The 22,086-nt window shown below is 44.6% G+C and overlaps 1 protein-coding gene across 1 annotated transcript in view; it reads right to left on the bottom strand.

Moving 5' to 3' along the window:
• Positions 1 to 22,086, bottom strand: part of LOC144694292 (glypican-5-like) — a 593,756-nt gene that overhangs the window by 341,911 nt on the left and 229,759 nt on the right. Inside the window, exon 4 of the mRNA XM_078564625.1 lies at positions 5,895 to 6,028. Within this exon, the coding sequence (XP_078420751.1) occupies positions 5,895 to 6,028 (134 nt within the window). The remainder of the gene's footprint in view (positions 1 to 5,894; positions 6,029 to 22,086) is intronic.

The following is a 22,086-nucleotide window of genomic DNA, read 5'->3' as shown; positions in this document are numbered from 1 at the left end:
ACTGACACCTCAGGGAGAGAACTGATGTTTCTGTCTGCCCTCTGAGGCAGAGGCAAATGATCCCACAGCACTTTCTAAAGTAGAGCAGGGGAGTTCTCCTTGGTCTTTTGGCCCACATTTATCCTCCAACCAAAAAACAAGTTAAAGTGGTCAGTTGTCTCCTCATGGTTTGTGGGACCTTGTGTGCAAATTGGCTGCTGCATTCATGTGCATTACAACAGTGGCTACACTTTAGCAAAGACAAACAGGTCCTCAAGCCCCAAAGTCTTGTATTGCAAAGGGTCCCAGACCTTCCACCTTCCTGTGAATGAGTGGGGCTCCAGCTGCTGTGGAGCCGGTGACAGACCCTGAAGGGCAAAACGGGCTAACAAAATAAAAGCTGAACCTACTTACATCTTTCGAGCATTTCAGTTCATTGTGAATTTCTGCTCTCTCTACATCAGGAAAAGCAAGGGCCCCAATACCGACCCCTGGGGAACTCCACTACAAACCTTCCTCCAGTCCAAAAAATATCCATTGACCATTACTCTCTGCTGCTTATTTTTCAGACAATTTTGTATCCACAAGGCTACTGTCCCTTTTATTCCATGAGCAATAACTTTTCTCACAAGTTGGTTGTGTGGCACTGTGTCAAATGCCTCTTCAAGTCCATCAAGTGACTACATCAACATCATTACCCTCATCGACCTTTTCTGTTAACTCTTCAAAAAATACTCCAGCAATTTAGTCAAACACAATTTCTCCTTTAGACATCCATGCTGGCTCTTCCTCATCAACCCATATTTTTCCATGTGACTACTAATTCTATCCTGAAAATTGTTTCTAGAATCTTGCCCACCACTGAAGTTAAGCTGACTGGTCTGTAATTGCTGGACTTATCCTTACAACCTTTTTTGAACAAGGGCATAATGTTTGCAATTCTCCAGTCCTCTTGCACCACCCCCGAGTCTAGGGAAGACAAAGATTATGGCCACTGCCCCTGCAATTTCTACTCTCATTTCATTCAATATCCTTGGATGCATCTCATCCGGTCTCGGTGCCTTGTCAACTTTAAGTACAGACAGTCTATTCAACACTTGCTCGTTAACAATTTCGAACCCTTCCAGTGACAGAGGTCCTGCTTGCTAATTTTCGACCTAGCTCCCTAAATTCTGATCGCAGGACCACATCCCCCTTCCTACTTAAGTCATTGGTACCAATGTAGACCATGACCTCCGGTTGATCACCCTCCCCCAGAAGAATGTCCTGCAGCCGCTCTGTGACATCCTTGACCCTGGCACTAGGGAGGCAACGCACCATCCTGGAGTCACGTCTATGGCCACAGAAATGCCTGCCTGTTTCCCTAACCAATGAATCCCCTATCACTATAGCACTTCCTTTCTTCTGCCTCCCCTTCTGACAGCTGAGCCACTCGTAGTGCCACAAACCTGGCTCTGACTGCACTCCTCTGAGCAACCAGCACCCTCACAAGCTTCCAAAATGAAAACCAATTTGTGAGCAGGACCCCAGGGGACTCCTGCACTGCCTGCCTACTTCTCTTGGACTGTCTGGTGGTCACCCATTCCCCCTCTGCCTCCAGACCCTTAACCTGCGGTGTGGCCACCTCTCTGAATGTGCTGTCCACGTAGCTGTCAGCCTTGCGGATGCACCACAGTGACTCCAGCTGCCGCTCGAACTCTGAAACCTGGAGCTGAAGTTTCTGCAGCTGACAGCACTTCCTGCACATGTGGTCACCTAGGACTTTGCACATATTACAGGACACACATTCCACTTGACTGAGCTGCCCTGCTATGTCGTAACTCTACTTCCCTTACGTTAACTTTATTCTACTTTGGATTATATATGTTACTTTACTATATTGGCCCTAAATTTCCCTTATTCCTGGCGCTTCGCAATTGAATCCAAGTATAGGAACTTTTCAAAATACTACACTTTTCTAATTTACTCACCAGTTCCTACTTAGCAAGGCTGCCGCTCTTCTTTCTAAGGAAAGGTAGAAAAGGAAAGGAGCACATCCTCCCTCCTCCCCAAACTCCCTCAGTCACCAAACTCCAACTGAAGCACTCTATGCAGCCAAAAACAGCACTCCAGTGCAGACAAAGTCAGCACTATAAGATAGCCTACTTTTATAGTCTCTGAACCTAACCTCTGAAAACATGATTAAGCCAGTTATCTAATTAACTAGATACAGTTGCAAGCATAGCCTGTATGAGCCCTGTTTTAAGGCTAGACTAAGACTCACCTTTTTCCAACCCTGACAGCAACTTTTAGTTAATTGCTAAATTAAAGAAAGAATTTAACCCTTAATTTAACCCTTAAACCTGTAGCCCATCAGAGTCCTGAGTGCGGCCCCTGAGACATTTTGTTGACCGTTGCCCATGCGCAGGGTTGTATGGTTCTGCTGGTTCTCATCATTTAAATGTTTTCCCACTGGAATTGCTAAAGCGATACACGGGCAAAGCAAAGGCCCATGAAGTGAGGTGCGTGCCGATTGCACACAGCATTAACTGCAAGTGCCATGCATACCCTCTGCGTCCAATCAAAGCGCTGCATGCGAGCAGATTTTTTCTGCTATGGGACACATCAAATGCAAGAAGCGCAACAGGCTAAAGGATGGGAACCTCAGTGCTGAATTGCGAAACGTCTGCACATCCCGGAGTCCTAATCTAAGAAAGCTTGTGGAGGACAGATCCAGCCAGGAGTTAAACTGTGATGTAAGTAAGGTAAGCGTAAATATTTCTTTTGTTGTTATCATTTGAAGTTGGTGACAGTTCTATTCATAAATGAATGATTAAGCATTTTCTATAACTTGTTATGAAATGTTCGGCGTGTTTTAAATGTATTTAATCTTATTCATGAAGTCACGGTTAGTTCACATGCCCGATTTCAATCTTGCGGCCCACTGAGATGACTCTCCTGCCGCCCACTCACTAGCCTAGGTTGCTCATCACTGGTTTTTACCCTCTTTCTACTGCTTGGGTCCTCCCTGCATTGAAATCAACATCCTCCCATCCTAGTAACTTGGTGATAACCTGCTCAAAATGCTCACTGAAGGCAGAGCCAGAGTATGGAAGGGCAGAACCTACACTTGTATTGCTGGGGGAGTTTTCACATTTCAATGGGATAGAATATGAACAGATCATCCATTTGCCATTGACACAGAAAAACTCTATTGAAACATCTGGAAACCTGTTGATTCACAGAAAATATTATTGGGGTAATTCATATTTTTAAAATAATGAGAATTAACAGTTTAATAAATACTATAGGGGCAATACACATAGGATCATGGCATAATATGACAGTGAGAGGTCATTCTACCTATCAAGCATATGCTGGCTCTTCAACCTTAAAGGTCACATGGCACTAATGGAAGTTGAGCCTGGAGTTCTCCCAGTCCCCTGGACAATATTTCTCCATCAACCTTCAAAGACAACATTCTGACTGGTATTTGATCTCACTTCCATCTGTGCGATGTTGCTGTTTCAAAATGATTGCCACACATATAACAACAGCAACTTATATTTATTTAGCATCTTTAATACAACAGAGTCCTAAGGCGCTTCATAGGAGCATTGTCAAACCAAGTTTGACACCGAGCCACTTAAGGAGACATTAGGTCAGATGACCAAAAGCTTGGTCAAAGAAGGGGCCTTTATGGAATGTCTTCAAGGAGGGAGCTGAAGTAGAGGGGTTGAGAGGTTTAGGGAAGGTATTCCAGAGCTTGGGGTCTAAGTGGAGTTTGGGGCAGTGACCAAAAACAATGGCTTCAGTCTTCCCAATATTTAATTGGAGGAAATTTCTGCACATCTAGTACTGCATGTTGGATAAGTAGTCTGATAATTTAGCAACAGTGGCGGAGCCAGGAGAGGTTTGTGGTGAGGTAGAGCTGGGTGCCATCTGTGTGCGTGTGAAAACTAACATCAGCCTTTGGATGATGTTACTGAGTGACAGTAGGTAGATTAGAAATAGGAAGGGGTCAAGGACAGATCCTTGGGGCACACAAGAGGTAATGGTGTGTGGTTGAGAAGAGAAGCCATTGCAAGTGATTCTTTGGCTATGATTAAATAAATAAGAATGCAACCAGGTGAGCGCAGGCCCACCAAGCTGCACAACGGTGGGAGGAGGATGGTGTGGTCAACGGGTCAAAGGCTGCAAACAGGTCGAGAAGGACAAGGAGGGAAACTTTACCTCTGTCACAGTCACACAGAATGTCATTTGTGACTTTCATAAGAGCCATTTCAGTACAGTGGCAGGAGTGGAAGCCTAATTGGAGGAATTCAAATATGGGAATGGATTTGGGAGTCAAGAACACATTCAAGCACTTTGAAGTGCGTTGGAGAAAAGACAGACGTTTGCAAGGGTAGAGGGGTATAGGGTTGTTTTTTTGAGGAGAGGGCTGATGACAGCAGATGTACAAGAGAGAGGGACAATACCCGCAGAGAGAAAACAGTTTACAATATTGGTTCACATGGGGACCAGGAGGGGAAGATACATATATGACACAGTCAACGCTCTTCAGAGATCATGTATTGTATGACACACCTTGAGATGGGCACATTAGGGTTGTGCAATATCACATTGCCACACCTCTTCAACACAGTTGTGACTTTAAAAAATAGGCAAACTCCTGTTAAGTGCTCCCCCCAGGTTTTGTGCCTGGTCTTCTGACAATTACTGGGATGCAGTTCCACAAGTGCCCGCTGAGCATGGCTGCTTCAACCAAGTGAATATATCATCTGTGTACTTAGACAATAAGCGTTGGCAGCCTGCTTGGTCATGGGGGATATCAGAATCGAGCCTGATCTAGTCAATCTCCTTAAACATACAATTTTATGGAGAGAGTCGCTGGAAAATGATTAAGAGCAGGAACTCCTGATTTTTTTCCCTTCTAGCCCAAAGACACTGAGGCAATTGTAGATTCCCTACTACAATCTCAGCTGGTATTGGTGAAGTCAACACAGATCAGGGGCCAAACCTCGGATCTTTTCATGCTAGCCCTCAACTCATCATGTTTCTCCATATAGAATCCATAGAAAATTTACCATACAGCAGAGCTACTCAGCCAATCCCACCTCCCTGCACTAATCCATAGCCCTGCAGGTCACAGCTCCTCAAGTAGATATCCAAGTATTTTTAAATGTGGCAAGAGGTTTTGTCTCTCCCCCCACCTTAGGGCAGTAATTTCCAGGTCCTGGACCTGCCTCATTGCCACTCTAATCCTTCTGTCAATGACTTTAAATCTACGCCCCCTGGTTTTTGAGCCCTTTGCTAAGGTAAATAGGTCATCCCCACTTATCTAAGCCCCTCATAATTTTACACACCTCAATTGCGTCACCCCTCAGCTTCCACTGTACCAAGGAAAACAACTCCAGACTATCAAATCTTTCCTCAGAGCCACAATTTTCCTGTCTCGGCCAACATCCTCACAAATTTTGGATGCACCCTCTCCACACCAATCGCATCTTTCCTGTAATGTGGTGACCAGAAGTGTACAATAGTACTCAAGTTGTAGCCTAACAAGTGTTGCATGTGGTTCTAGCAGAACCTCCTATAATGTAGCTTGTCCTGTTTTACCACTTTTAAAGCTGGTACAGTGACACAGGGCACTCTTGCTCCAACACATAGTGACACAACAGGACATTTGGTTGAAACTGTGCACCTCAGTCTGACTTCAGTTATATCCTTGGATGAGGCACCAGGGAGTACATAGACATTTCACCGCACAGACAGAAGTTAGCAAGCCAATGCATAGGCACTCCTGCAGACTTGCCAACTGGCTGAGCAATGGTTGGCTCGATCTGCCCAGGAAAGATCCGTGGCCATACATCATATAAAAGGAAGAGTAAACTCTTTGTATTGTTTAGACTCCACTGGCAGCAGAATGTCCTTACCTTCTTCTCTGGGTCAAGTTGGCGAACTGGGTCACAGCCTGGGGTTTGAAGCTGGGTGTGGCTGGGGTCCGTACCGTGCTGTCCAGCAAAGTAGTTATTACTCTCTCTTGAGGCTGGTCACAAACCTTACTCACCTGCAACACAAAAACACACATGAACATTCAATTCCTTTTTATAAATGGAGAGATTCACAGCAAGTGGAGCATGGTGCAAAGTAACAGCAGAATTGTGGCTGAGCTCAACAGCTTTCTGGTTCTCAACATTGCCATTTTGCAAATCATGTTTCATTCGGGAGCGATGACAAATTCGGAGTGCTGAGTGACTAGGAGGGACATAAACTCTGTAGTGTGAAAACTGAATGAGTGCACGGTCAAAATACCAAGATGCATGGCTTAATGCTCAAGTGCTGTTAACCCAGTACTTCCAGACTTCTCCCAGATAACGTCCTCATACCTTTAACATTCAACTATCCATTGTGGGTGCTGTTGAGTTACCTTTTCATTCCTCTATGCTCACATTTATAAATAACTGTACTTTCATGCCTTACATAGTGGTTGTAAAGAAGCTGGCAGCTGACCATTGAAGAAAATGGCATTTCCACTGCATATTTAGCAAAGGAAAAGGAACATCCTAGGGCCCTCTCTGTAGAGTAACGGGTTAACTCTAATGATAGTTACTGAGCATGTGCGTAAGAAGCTATGTCATAGTGATGGCACTCACCAAGAAGATGAGTGAGAAGCACCTCAGAGAGTGGCTCCAGCTATGTCCTTATGTTCTTAAACCTTGTGAATAGTTAGTGATGTAAATAAAGGTATTTTGAACAAAAGACTGTTGCCTCCAGCAAGATCTCAGCTAGAGTAAGAAACCAAGGAATCCAGAGGCAATCCCACAATAACAGGTGGTGGCAGCAGTGACTATACCCACGGAGGAACAGTAGAAAACAGCGGGAAGAGCCTGAAGTGAAGCCCAGCAACAGTGCAGAGCAGTGGGTGAAGGGACTTCAGGGCCAACCCAGCAACCACACTGGAGATAAAAAAAAACGAGGGAAGCCCAGTGAGTGGCTAGACAAGGACTGTGGGAAAAGGGAACCTTCACCTAGGGTGAGAAATGGCTACTACTTTACCCCTACCAGAGTCATTTCAAAATATAGAGGGCCCCAGACAGGCTGAGCAATGGCAATATTGGCAAATACCTTTTACCTGGTACCACAATGCTTCAGGTCTTGCGAATAAAAAGAGCAAAGACTTTGCACTTTGTTATCTGCAGTCGGGAACGTTCTGGATGACGTGCTGGCCAGACGGGGGTGCAGGGTGTGAACGGAGAGACAGCCTCTTACGAGGGTGACACTGGAGCCCTTGACTCAGACTTCAGATTCCATAAAAATATTGTGACAGAAAGGGTGTTGACGGGTGGCCTAGTGGTACAATTAATGATAGAGTTGATCTGCAGACACTTCTTGGGTGGAAATTTTAAGTTTATTTACGATATACTTAGCAATGATACATGTGCTTCCAACTCCAACTCAATCTCTACACTGACTGCTGAGGTAGCCCGTGCTACACTCCTATTGGTTACTACAGGTCATGAGATCTTCCTTAACAAGTATTATTCTTAAAGATACATTACACACTAAATAAACCCTTAATTACTACAGAGGGTAAAATTTAATCGACACAGTCAATAAACAGACTCACTCATCAATAGTTGTACCACCTAGCTGAAAATTGAGAGTATGGAACATTGAAAGACGACCTGATCAGAGATAGAATAGGCATAGGAGTTCTTGATGAAAATCTCTTTGTCTTTTTACAATTTCAGGAAGCTTTAACTTTACGTAAAGCCGTACAACTGGCCAGACAGGCCAAAGAGAGGAGGCAAAATAAAGTCTTTGTAAGAGATGCAAGGGAAATCCTGCAGGAACTGCCCACCGACGTTGTTCAATTTGTGGGTTGTAAAACTGAAAGCAGAGCAAGGCAGGGGAGCGCCCCGAAAAGGCACCAATCCGATTTTCCAATGTCCCCACTGTGGTGGGAAGAAGGTCCACGGGCAGGAAAATGCCCCACCTGAATTACACAGTGCCATGGGTTTGGCAAGTTAGACCATTTTAAAGCAGTCTGCTGTTCCAGGAAATCAGTGCTAACAAGACAGAAGGAGAAACATGTTACAGGAACCTCCATTCAGGAAACTCAAGACTCGGACAACCAGGAAATCACCTTCTCAGAAGAAATAAAGGACAATAAAAGCCAGCTTTGGAGGTGGCACTTAAGTAAATGGACCTCCTACTGAATTCAAACTAGACACAGGAGCTGGAATTTCAGTTTTATCTGACAGTGTTTCATGGTTGAACAAAATAGCCCTGCAACCATCTTCTATTCAACTCCAAAGTCCTGGTAGAATCAAGCGAAATGTTAAAATCAGCTTGAAACAACATTAAAATACAAAGATGGGAAAAATTTCTGAAACATTGTATGTTATCCAGAATCATGAATGCTCTTGGTTCAGCAGAAAAGCCTGCAGAGCTCTGAAACTGCTCATAAGAGTCAGCAAAATCAACACACAAACACAAGATAATGAATATAGATGGGAATTCCCCACACTCTTCAAAGGCTTAGGTAAACTGAAGACTGTACCACATTACACTCAAGACAGATGCCAAACCCATTTGTCTATTTACACCAAGGAAGGTCCCACACCCACTTGTGAAGAGAGTCTAGAGCGAGATTGATGCTCCAACAAGAGGTCATTTCGCCAGTCACTAAACCAACCAGGTGGTGCTCTGGTGTGGTGCCAGTCCCAAAGCCTAATGGTTCCATTCGAATCTGCGTCGATCTGACACACCTCAGCAAGGTGCTGGAAACAGGAATCCATCCAATGGCATCAGTAGGTGAGAACTTGGCCAAACTTGCAAAAAGTACAATCTTCACCAAACTTAACGCCAACAGCAGATTCCGGATCAGGAATCAAAACTCCTAACCACTTTTATAATGCCATTTGGACAGTATTGTTTAACTGTCTGCTGTTTGGCATCACATCCACCCCAGAAATATTCCAAAGGACAATGTCCAATATACTGGAAGTCATGGAAGGCGTCTTAAGCCAAATGGACGACATTTTGATCAATGAAAGAAGAACATGACAAACGGGTCAGAGAAATCATACTAACGCTGCACGATGCTGGCATGCCACTCAATGGCAAATGTGGGTTTTCCAGACCCACAATAAAGTTCCTAAGTCATATTATACAAGCAACTGGAATTACCACAGACCCACAGAAAACAAAGGCAATAAAGGAATTCCAGCTGCCTAGATATATAACAGCTACCAAAGGTTATGGGCATGGTCAACTAATTTGGTAAATTTTTACTTCACTTAGCCCAAATAAATGAACCGCTCAGATATCGTTTATGACAGGACCAGGCATGGTGCTGGACTGAACATCAACAGCAATCATTTGAACAAATCAAAATGATGCTAACATCTTCAGAAGTCCTAGCTCATCATGATCCTGAATTTCCCAGCTGATGCATCTGCAACAGGCCTGGGAGCAGCGCTATTCCTGGCCCAAAGAGATGGCAGAAGAGGAACTGTTTACAATGCATCCAGGTCATTAGCCGAGACTGAACAGCAGTATGCTGTTGGAGAAAAGAAAGCCCCCAAAGAGATCTGGGCATGTGAGGAATTCTCTGATTACGTCCTGGGCCTGCAGTTTAAGATTGAGACCAACCATAAGCCGTTTGTAACCTTGTTGAACACAGAAGAAATCACAAAGATACCCCCCCCAGGATCCAGCGATTCAGGTTAAGACTCATGTGCTATAGCACTACTAAGGAGTACACACAGAGTAGCTATCAGACTATGGCCGACACTCTGTCAAGGATGCCCATTACCCAGTACAGGAAGATGGAACCTTCATTGGGGAAGCTGAGGCCTTCACAACCCTGACTACTCAATACTTGCTGGCAACAGGCCAGGAGTTGCAACAATTCCATGATCTTCAGAGGTGAGATGAAGACTGCATTCAAATTCACACAAACTCCCTGGATGGATGGCCATAGTGTATTCCAAGCAAACCCATCTGGAGGCAACACTTTGAACAATGTCACCATATTAAAGCAGTAGATGACCTCTTGGTATACAATGAACGATTGGTGGTACCACAGGCTCTCCACCTGGAAGTCCTCCAGAAGATTCACCAAGGACATCTTGGTAGTACCAAATGTCAAGTCAGGGCACAACAGTCCGTATGGTGGCCGGGTATTTCACGCTCATGAAAAAATAGTCTCCAACTGCGCCACCTGTGCTATTCACAGACAAGAGCAGAAAGATCCACTTCTGTCTTCTCCTTCCCATTCAGGCTTTGGGAATGCCTTGGCATGGGCTTTTTTGAATATAGAGGGAAACTATTTCTTATGGTAGTAGACTATTAGTCTCAGTGGATATAGGTATAAAAGCTACATGGCCTCAACTCTGAGGTCATTCTTACTTCCTTGAAGAAGATGTTCTTTATACACGTCATACATGGACGTTGTCATCTCTAGATGTTTCCTCTTGTGGGTGAGTCCAGAACAAGGGGCCACTGTTTTAAAATTAGGGCTTGCCCTCATATGACAGAAATGAGGAGAATTTTTTTTCTCTCAGAGGGCTGTGCAACTTTCCAACTCTCTGCCTCTGAAGGCAGTGGAAGCGGGGTCATTAAATATTTTTAAGGCAGGTGTAGATAGATTCTTGTTAGGCAAGGGAATCAAAGGTTATCAGGGGTAGATGGGAATGTGGAATTCAAAACAGATCAGCCATGATCTTATTGAATGGTGGAGCAGGCTCAAGGGGCTGAATGGCCATATCTGCTCCTATTTCATATGTTCATATGATATGGGCCACAATTCGCCAATGAGTGTTTCCAATCCTTCGCAGTGTCATGTGGATTTGTATGTGTCACAAGTTCACCATAGTATCCTCAGTCTAACGGAGCTGAGTGAGGAGTACGTATTATAAAAGACCTACTAAGGAAGAATGATAACTTTGAGCTGGCTCTGCTCAGTTATCGCTGTACACCTGGGTTTACCCCACGCGAGATTCTGATGGGCCGCAGGCCAAGAACTGAACTTCCTTTCCTTCTCCACACGTTGCTACCAAAGGTCACGGTAGAAAACCATGGTCAGGCTAGAAAAAAGGAAGAAACTTACAGAGTGAGTCAAGCCTGTGCTTTTAACCAAAGACACAAGGCTCACGCCTTTCCACTCTTGAAAAGGGAGAGATAGTGTGGATTAGAGACCAGCAGCAAGAAGGTGTTGTAATAGAGAAGCCACAGTAACCGAGATCGTATCTGGTCAAACACAGTCAGGCATCATTCAAAGGAACAAAGCTGCCCTGATTTCAATGGACAGAAAACCATTAACGGTATGAGCTGTACGTCCTGAACCTCAGGAGAACTTCACACCTACAGAACCACAAATAAGGGGAACCAGGTGTGACAATCCCAAGGAACTGACCTTGGAGCAAACAGATTCCCAACTACCTCAGAAGGAGCTCGGCACTTGTTCAGGAAGACTGGTGGAACCACCAAAGAGGCTTCCCTTTTAAAAGCAGAGACTTTGGGGGAGGTATAGGAGGATATATATAATATGGGGATAAAGGCTCCAGGCAGATGTAGACTGAAGGGTTAACTCTAATGATAGCTACTGAGCATGTGCATAAGGAGCTATGTCACGGTGATGTCACTCACGGAGAAGATGAGTGAGAAGCACCTCAGACAGTAGCTCCAGCTATGTCCTTATGTTCTTAGTGATGTAAATAAAGGTATTTGGATGAAAGGCCACTGCCTTCAGCAAGATTTCTTCTACAGTCGGAAACTAACGAATCCCGAGACAAACCCACAATAACAGGTTTCCCAGGGAAGGGGAGTGACTAGAAGGGAAAATAAAAGGTTGAGTTTTGAGGAGGTTTATAGGGAGAGGAGCAAGGTAGAGGGATTTTCCAAGAGCAAAATTGAAGCAGCTGAAGGATTTGCCACTAATACCCGATCAAAGGGATAGGAGATGCACAGAGGACTGGACACAAAGGAGTGCAGTATTTGGGAGGGAATATAAAGCAAGGTTATATTAATGTGTCAAAAGGATTCTCTTGCCCTCTCCTGAATACTGACATTGAAGGACAGTTCCTCAAGCAATGGCAGTACCCCTCAGTGACCTCATCCATGTGTGAACTGAGACAATCAATGCTGGCAGGTTATTCAACTCTGGACAACATTACTATATCGTCTAATCCCGATCTCACTTCACACCTATAGCACATATCTCCCAACAGGAGATCGAGGACAGTGATCAAGGGAAGGCAGTCTCGCTAAGTTTGTTCACCTCTAACATAGAGGTGTAGAACTCACTCTCGCACCACAATTATCTCACCAGCTAACTTGGCACAGATTGGGAATCTGTGGAGCTTCCTACTTATCCATAGTCTGGCTCCTTTATGGGTCACTGTGTTTTCCAACTGAGCCACCTGGCTCCAAGCTTTTAAAACACCTTGTCCAACCGTGCTTCCTCATTGGCTAAGAAGAGTAGACGTACCTTGGGTTTCAATCTCTCTGATTGACAGCAGCAGATGTAGTAACATATTGTCTTCACAATGGCCATTGTATGACCCTAGTTTTTTTTTTAATGGGAATGTGAAATAAACACATTTTAGGCACATAATCATCATGACCTTTTGGTCAAGAAAATCTTGGCAACCAGATGAAGTACATGATATTTCTGAAACTGAAGGGCTTTGCTGAAAGAAACATTATCGTCCACAGAAAGTGGTGTCATTTAAGCTTATGGGATGGCCTGATTGAGATATTCAAGGTCCTGATGAGTGAAATAGTGCTCGATTATGTCTCATTGCTCAGCGAGACAGTAACAGGGTGGCAGGGATCTGAGAAAAATCATGAAAAGAATTACGAGGTGGTTAGGAAAAAACGTCTTTACACAGAGTGTGGTTGAAATGTGGAACTTGCTGCTACAAACCATTGTTGATACAGAGTCCAACATTTTTAAAAAGGGAACTCAAAGAAAGGAATATTAAAGGCTTTGCAGAGTGAGTAGCAGAGTGGGATTAAAGCAAGTGAAGGAATAGGCAAGTGCAAATTGATGGGACTGTTGACTTTCCTTGACAGAAATGGCACAAAACATTTTGTTACAGTTGCAATCTTATAAAATAATTTCTCCCCTGCTTTTCTACAAAATATACCATGGGATCTTTTACCATCCATGACAGTGGGTGGGATCCTGGGTTAGCATCTCAGCCAATCGGCAGCAGTTCCAAAAGTGTAACACAGCTGTCTCAATACCACATGGGAGCGTCAAACTAGATCATGCACACAAGTCTCTGGAGTCAGACTTGAACCTACAACCTTCAGGTTCAGAGGTGAAAGTGATACCACTGAGCCAAGGCTGTTACATCTGTATAAATTACGTAAGTGTAGAGATAAGATAGATGCCAGGAAATTATCCTGCTTGCAGAGTTGTTGACCTTTGGCTTAAGTTGTCAGTATGAGTGTAAGTACAGCTTCACTGCAAGCGTTCAAAAGGATGAGTTCCTGCAAGTGGAAGACAACATCAGGTTACAGAAAGTGTGCGGAATGGTGGTGAGAAGTGCCAGCAACTGTGGAATTCCTGGACTTTTTCTCCAAAATTGGCCAACGTTTGTTTTGTGAACCCCTAGAGGCTTGCATCCAGGACAGGAGTTAGGATGGCGTGGGTGACCCGATGTGAGCAGGTTGCACCATGTTAGGCTCAGAGGTAAGGGTGCTACCATTGTGTCACAACTGACGCATCTCAATAGGATGGGCAATAGGTATGCTGCGATCAATCTGCTTCCTTGTGCTAGACAAACACCACTTAGGGTTCCTGTATCGTATCATTATTTGGTGACTCATCGTAGAAGTGTACTTGTGTGAAGATCGATGAAGATGGTGAAGATAGGATCTGTGATGTCCCTCTCAGTTAAATAGCAAGCCAACACTTCTTGTCATAACAGCATAGGGTTTGTTTTCCCAACTCAATTTCCCAGCATGGATCCCTTTTCCTCACTACCCTGCACAGCAGGAAATTGCAGGGCATGCTTCTCACAAGTTGTTATCCACTGGGAGTCAAGATCTTGGGGCATGAACCCGATTTCCCAAAATGAGCCACAGCAGGCGAGGCTCCATTCTCAACAAAAACAGAATTACCTGGAAAAACTCAGCAGGTCTGGCAGCATCGGTGGAGAAGAAAAGAGTTGACGTTTCGAGTCCAACATGACCCTTCAACATTCTAGACAGTCAGTGTCATGTGAAAGCTGCAAGCATTTTCCGATAAGCACTCTCGGGGAGCCAACATGGAATCTGTACAGCAGACTGTTCGAGAAGCTAAACCAGCATAAAAACATCTAATCTAAAATAATTGAAACAACGGAAATTCCAGACAAGGTTTTATTCCATTGCAAAAGTGCTAGCCTTGCCAAAGCATACTGTTGAAGCAATTGCAAAGAAAGCATTAGTGTCATGTCTACAGTACAATGTCAGATCCCAAACAGTCTCAACATCAGAGGTCAATCTGCCAAATTCACGGAAACAACAAGTGCATCAAATAACAGGCTATTTATGAGGGTAAGGCTGGTATTCCGTGTGACAGTAAAATGAATATGGAACATATGTTTTCTCCTTAATCATCCATCCCTATTTGAAATAAAATCTTAAGTTCTTCCTCTATCGAGCTCTAACAAGCTGGATTTACGTTCGAGGAAAGGACTGAGTTGCCAGTGGTCCACTGGGTGAACAAATTGCTCCTTGCATGCCAAAGCATTTCCGGGTTTAATGCATGTTCCGTGCTGAGGTGACTGATCTCAGCACAGGCAATAGACAAGATGGTACAAAGGGGAGTAATAGGCTGGATTTTAATTTGTCGGCACCTAGTAGCAGGGGTGCCCTGAAGCATGTGGGAAATGCAGAAGGTTCAGCAGTGCATCTGTTAGTAACCTTTTAGCCCAGCCATTGTGTAAGTATCTGACTTACAAGTATCCCAATCAGTTAACGGAAGTGGGTGTGATGATGATGCTTACAAACGTATTTCAGTTGAGGTATTTAAAAGGGGCCCTGCTTAGGATGAAAGTTGCATTCACAACATTGCAAGGCTGCATCTTGCTTCACTGATAACCTCCCGAGGGCTGATGCTGCAGTCTGTAAGGGCACGCAGGGAGATTTTATTCCCTGCTGACGGAAGAAAGAAGCCTGCAAAAGGAGATGTAGCTGGACATTGCGGAAGAGGCCAACAGTAAGAACATGGTGCCTGGCTCCTAGCTACAGCGTCAGGAGAAATTCAATGACCTAATCATATCAGGAGAGGTGAGCGCAATGGCACATTCAATACATCCTGATCTGCAACTGACCTCAACACCATCCCCTTCCCAAGCCTTCTGCATCTCACTCCTCACACTAACTTAACTTGGCAGGTGCCCCTATCCCTCTCCTATCTGCCCCTATCTGAGGACACGAAACACCAGGGACAGACAGAGAACTGTCAACCGTAAAGTGGGTAGTACTGGTGATAAGCTGGGTCTCAGCATGCCTGGCCATCAGCAATGGACTTCTCCTAGCTATCTGGATCTTTTCTTTATTCTTTCATGGGATGTGAGCATTGCTGGCTTGGCCAGTATTTATTGCCCATCCCTAACTGCCCTTGAGAAGGTGGTGGTGAGCTGCCATCTTGAACCGCTGCAGTCCATGTGGCGTAGGTACACCCACAGTGCTGTTAGGGAGGGAGTTCCAGGATTTTGAGCCAGCGACAGTGAAGGAATGGCGATATATTTCCAAGTCAGGATGGTGAGTGACTTAGAGGGGAACTTCCAGGTGGCGGTGTTCCCATGTGTCTGCTGCCCTTGTCCTTCTAGATGGAAGTGGTCGTGGGTTTATGTCATGAAGATGTTAATGTATATAATCTAATTGGAAATTATTTTAAATTGGACTTGTAGAGTCTGTGTTTGTAGATGTGTCTGTGGGTGGCCTAACTGGATTTAAGCCAAATAGTCTAGGTGCTTTGATGTATGGTAGTTTTGAAAGGTTAATTGGGTGAACAGTAAGTTAAAAGGCAAAAAGTATATTTGCATTTGTTGAATAAACCATTCAAAAGAAGGGTTGTACCTAGCTAGGAGACACCAAGAAATGTGTTCATATTACTGGTAAAGTTGGTGCTATGAAAGGGATTTTATTGTTAGAAGAGGTGGAGTTCAAAGACCTAGTGAGACAATGAGAATTTACATTCAAAGGGAAGGCTAGGTATAAACAGAAAGGAGTTTTGTATGTGCAGGTCAGAGGCTTGTAAGATCTAAGCAGCTTGTAAACCCTATAACTGTCTGCAAAGGAACCAAATTGAAAAGAACCTCATTTTGAATTCATAAGATAAAATGTGTTTTGCCTGGTGTCTGTTTAAATCTATGGGCTGTTGTTGCCTTGGTGAAGATTTACCTGGGAGTGATTAATTTGGGGATTTGTTTAAAAGTTATTATGGTAGTAATTTGTAGACATGTATGTGTTTAATTTCTTGTTAAATTAATAAACGTTTGTTAGTTTATATAGAAGAAACCTCTAGGCTTGGTGGTTCAATTTCTGGATTCAGAGCTGCATCTGAAACATACCAATTGAAAATATAGGTTATGACAGTTGTTTAAAGTTTCCCTCTGGGATTTTAAATAAATAACAGCCTTTACCAATTGTGGTGTCATAACAGTTTGGACGGTGCTATCTAAGGAGTCTTGGTGAGTTCCTGCGGTGTAGATGGTACACACTGCTGCTACTGTTCATCAGTGGTGGAGGGGGTGCCAATCAAGCAGGCTGCTTTGTCCTGGAGTCCTGCTTTGTCTGCATGGTGTACAACACTCACTTATGTTGACTTGCTGTCAGCAACCACTGAGATATGATGATGTGCACAACACTGATCTTCTCACCTTGACAGATCTAAGTCACATCTTTCACAGGCCCATCAAGCATTTCCCTGGAAGTGGATAAACACTGAGGATGCACCATCAGAGGATTCATGCAAAATATGTATCAGTTCAGCCATGTACCTTGGTGGGATCACCAAGACACGTAGCTGAATTCTCACATGTCCCACACATCACAACTGAGCAGGGACAGGTTTTGGAGGCAGGGACAGAAATACAGAGGGTGCAGAGTATGCCAAAGCTCTGCTCAGCTAAATGCAGATGCTGAGCTTCTGGGGCCACTGATGAACAGGATCATTCGAGAGTGGCAACAAAAATGTGCGATGTACTGTAAGCCTTTCCAGCTGCACTGTGCGCGTGTGGAAAGAGACTGGAGGAGGCTGTCTTTACCACGAGTGTCATGATGTCACAGGCCTTTGCAATGATTTCTACATCCATTGGTAGAGTGGCCACCTGCATGGAGCATCAAGTGCAGCAGTCAAACAATTGCACGTTGACCCCCCTCCACCATCAATGGCCTACACATGCAGAGTTCTATCTTAAACAGGTGCAGGTTGGCAGGGCCTCACAGGCTCCAAAACCCCAAGGGCATCAGCCAAGAACACCTCAGCAGTCAGAGCAGGGATCTGAGCAGCCCACTTTCAACTTTGCTGAAGCCAACAGGGATTGTGTAAGCGGTTGAACAGACTTGTAGTTGCACAAGGGTGTTTAACATAGTATTAGATTGTTAAGCTTCTGTTTCCTTTTTCTGTTAGATTAAAATGATTTGTTTACACCACATTTCCATTTTTGCCTGCTGCCTGGCAAGTGGATTTCTTACTTGTGATAAATGGTAACACAAGAGTTAGAGTTGAGCAATGGGTGTCTTTGACAGGGATGTTTTGTGATTGTAGGGCTGCTTTGTATTGAGGACTGGGGACACAGTGGAATCAGAATGTGGCTGCTAAATGGGTGCAGTGCTTCAGTCTAACTGAACTGCGCAGGAATTAGGCCACCCCAGGCAACTGTGTGCTGCTGCTTATGTATGCCCCTGTCATAACTATGTCAACCACGTCCCCCTCCTCTGAAGAGGCGGTACACTCAGCATCTTCCTCCTCAAAAGCACAATAATTGGCGCTGCTGCACTGCACCGTGCAAAGCACAGCACACCACTATCGTTCTTGATACCCAAGATGCTGCTGACTTAGGGGTGTTCCCAGATCTGTCCAGGCACCTGAAGAACATGTTCATCACTGTGGTTGCTTGCTTGATGACAACTCTCAGGTTCAGGTAACTTCAACTGTTTTTCTCCTGAGCTTCATTGTCTGGGCTCCAAACAGGTGTCATCAGACATGTGTTCAGTGGGTAGCCCTTGTGTCCAAGGAGCTAGCCACAACTCTTGTGTTGAGTTCTGAAGAGCGCAGGGAGGTTTAACTGGCGCAGGGTGAATGCATTCGGGCAGCTTCCTGAGAATCCGGCACTAACATGCATGATGACTTTTGTGGTTGCCACAAGCTGCAGACTGATGGAGTGGAAGTCCTTGCAGTTGATGAAGACTCCAGCATGATCTGGAACTGCCTCAATTGCCTCAAGTGTGCAGTGTATGACACTCTGAACCTTTAGGAAGCCAAACATAGATGCAAAACAAGCAGTCGTCCATTAAGACTGGTTGCCATCATCGGTTGCCAGGTGCACATAGGTCCCTGCCCTGGTAAACAGGGTATCAGACACTTGTGAGATGCAGTTGAGAGCAGCAGATTGTAAGATTCTGCAAAAAATCTCTTGCAGATCCCTGGAAGGAGACAGAGGCGGAGAAACTAACAGTGATGGTGAATTTTACAGCCACTGGTACTAGATGCCCACCAAGTCCACTTGGCAGGAAATCTTCTTCCATAACTCTGTAAATGTCTGTGAATCCTTGATGCAATACCCTGAGGCGGCCTTTGCTGCCATTGCAAACAGTGGAGTGCGGGGAGGGGGGTTGGGCACTCAACGCATGTGCGGTCACAGTGCCAGTGAGGTCACTGCCACACATGTCGCAGGTAGCTGCCTGCTTCAAAGTACGACTAAATTAAATTAACACAAGCAGAAAGAACAGTCATACTTGCAGCTCAGCGAAAGGCCTATCGGGCCATTCAACTCAGTGACTCATTTGGTTAAAATATTTCTTTAGTGCACTGATAATTCCTGGAATTGTCTGTAAGCAGGGCCTTTCATTTATGGTGTTTATCTAATTTATAAATTTAAGGTGCAAAATGACACAGGTGAAATCTAAATTTGTTCTATGTTTGCCTAAAAAGCAAGGATTTCACATTGACTGTTGGAGCTGGGCAGTGAGCTGGGCAGCGAGCAGGGAGCTGAGCAAAGTAGCAAAGAGCTAGCAAGCGAAGTGAGGAGAGGGCGGCGACCAGGTGCCGTGGGAGTGGTGAGCGTTCAACAGACATTGGTGGCAAAACAATATCATCAATGGCACTGCGCATACGCCTATGAATGGAATAGGTGCTGACTTCCTGTTCCAGATCTCAGCGGCATCGACTTCCTGTTCCAGTGCAGTGACAAGAGATACAGTGATACCCTGATCCCTGTGATGCACTGGCACTCAGACACATCCACAAAGTTAGGCCCATCACTGCCAGGCCAGCTTTCTGCAAGAGCACTCCATCCCACTACACCACCTTTTCCTATAGTCCTGCTCTTCAGATAATCATCCAGTTCCCTTCTGAAAGCCACAATTGAATCTGCCTCTACCACACTCTCATGCAATGCATTCCAGATCCTAAACACTCACTGTGTAAAAATGTTTTTCCTCATGTCACCCCTGGTTCTTTTGCCAATCAAACCTTCAAACGGGGTTCTCTGGTTCTTTAACTTACACCAATGGGCACAGTTTCTCCCTATCTATTCTGTCCAATCCCTCATGATTTTGAAGATTTCTATCAAATCTTCTCTTCTCCAACCCCAACTTTGCCAACCTATCTTTGTAACTGAAGTCTCTCAAGAAGAAAGACTTGCATTTATTTAGTGCCTTTCGCGACCACTAGATGCTTTACAGCCAACGAAGCTCTTTTGAAGAGCAGTTACTATTGTAATCTAGGAAATGCAGCAGCCAATTTGTGCACAGCAAGAGCCCACAATCAGCAATGTGATAATGGCTAGATAATCTGTTTTTACAATGTTGGTTGAGGGACACCAGCAACAACAACTTATATTTACATTGCACCTTTAATATAAAGAAACGTCCCGAGACACTTCACAAGAGCGTTATAAAACAAAGTATGACATCGAGCCACATAGGAGACACTAGGTCTGATGATCAAAAGCTTGGACACAGAGCTTTGTTTTAATGAGTATCTTAAAGGAGGAAAGCAAATTAGAGAAGCGGCGAAGTGTAGGGAGGGAATTACAGAACTTACGGCCTCGGCAGCTGAAGGCGGGACCACTAATTGTGGAGTGATTAAAATTGGGGATGCACAAGAGGCCAGAATTTGAGGAGCACAGAGATCTTGAAGGGTTGTGGGGCTAGACCCAGGCAGCTGAGTTTTGGATGACCTGAAGTTTACAGAGCGTAAAATGTGGGAAACCAACTAGGGGTGTGTTAGAATAATCAAGTCTAGGGGTAACAAAGACATGAACGAGGGTTTTGCAGCAGATGAGCTGAGACAGGGGCAAAGTCGATGGTTTTTTAAATTATTCATTCATGGGACACGGGCATTTGAGAGCCAACCCCGTTGCTGTGGGTCTGGAGTCACATGCAGGCCAGACCAGGTAAGGATAGCAGATTTCCTTCCCTAAAGGACATTAGTGAACCAGATGGGTTTTTACAACAATTGACCATGGTTATCATTAGACTTTTAATTCCAGATTTTTATTGAATTCCAATTCCACCACCTGCTGTGACAGGATTCAAACCCAGGTCCCCAGAGCATTACCCTGGGTCTCTGGATTACTAGTCCAGCGACAATATCACCATGCCATCGTCTCCCCGACAGAAGTGAAAATAGGCAGTCTCAGTACTGGCACGAATATGAGGTCCGGAGCTCATCTTTGGATTAAATGTGACACCAAGGTTGAGAACAGACTGGCTTAATCTCAGACTGTTGCCAGGGAGAGGGATGGAGTCAGTAGCTAGGGAGCCAAAAACAATGTCTTTAGTCTTCCCAATATTAAATTAGAAACATAGGAGCAGGAGTAGGCCATTTAGCCCTCCAAACCTGCTCTGCCATTCAATATGAACATGGCTGATCCTCTTATCTCAACACTATGCTCTCCCCATACCCCTTGACTCTTTAGAGGACAGAAATCTATCTATTTTCTTCTTAAATATATTCAGTGACTTGCCCTCCACAGCCTTCTGTGGTAGAGAATTCCATAGGTTCACCACACTCTGAGCGAAGAAGTTTCTTCTCATCTCAGTCCTAAATGGTCTACCCCATATCCTGAGACTGTGACCCCCTGCTCTAGACCCTCCCAGCCAGAGGAAACATCATCCCTGCATCCAGTCTGTCCATCCTGTCAGAATTTTATGTTTCAATGAGATCTCCTCTCATTCTTCTAAACTCCAGTGAACACAGGCATGGTCGGCCCAATCTCTCCTCATACGACAATCCTGCCATCCCAGGAATCAGTCCGGTAAACCTTTGCTGCACTCCCTCTATAGCAAGTATATCCTTTCTTGGGTAAGGAGATCAAAACAGCATACAATACCACAGATGTAGTCTCATCAAGGCCCTGTACAGCTGCAGTAAGACATCCTTGCTCCTGCACTCAAGTCCTCTCACAATGAAGGCCAACATACCATTTGCCTTCTTAACTGCTTGCTGCACCTGCATGCTTGCTTTTGGTGACTGGTGCACAAGGACACTCAGGTCCCTTTGTGCATTAACATTTCCCAATCTATCACCATTTAAATAATACTCCACCATTCTGTTATTCCTACCAAAGTGGATAACTTCACACTTATCCACTTGCCATGTATTTGCCCACTCACTCAACCTGTCTAAGTCGCCTTGAAGCTGCTTAACACCCTCCTCATCACTCACATTCCCACCAAGTTTGTCATCAGGAAATTTGGAAATATTACATTTGGTTCCCTGATCCAAATCATTGATAAATATTGTGAATAACTGGGGCCCAAGCACTGATCTCTGCGGTACCCCACTAGTCATTACCTGCCACTCTGAAAAATACCCATTTATTCCTGCTCTCTGTTTCCTGTCTGCTACCCAATTCTCAATCCATGCCAATATACTATCCCCAATCC

This window comes from Cetorhinus maximus, chromosome 19 (assembly GCF_964194155.1).
Source record: "Cetorhinus maximus chromosome 19, sCetMax3.hap1.1, whole genome shotgun sequence".
NCBI classification, from domain to species: domain Eukaryota; kingdom Metazoa; phylum Chordata; class Chondrichthyes; order Lamniformes; family Cetorhinidae; genus Cetorhinus; species Cetorhinus maximus.
Note: the sequence above shows the minus strand (reverse complement) of the source record. Positions and strands in the feature narration are given on the sequence as shown.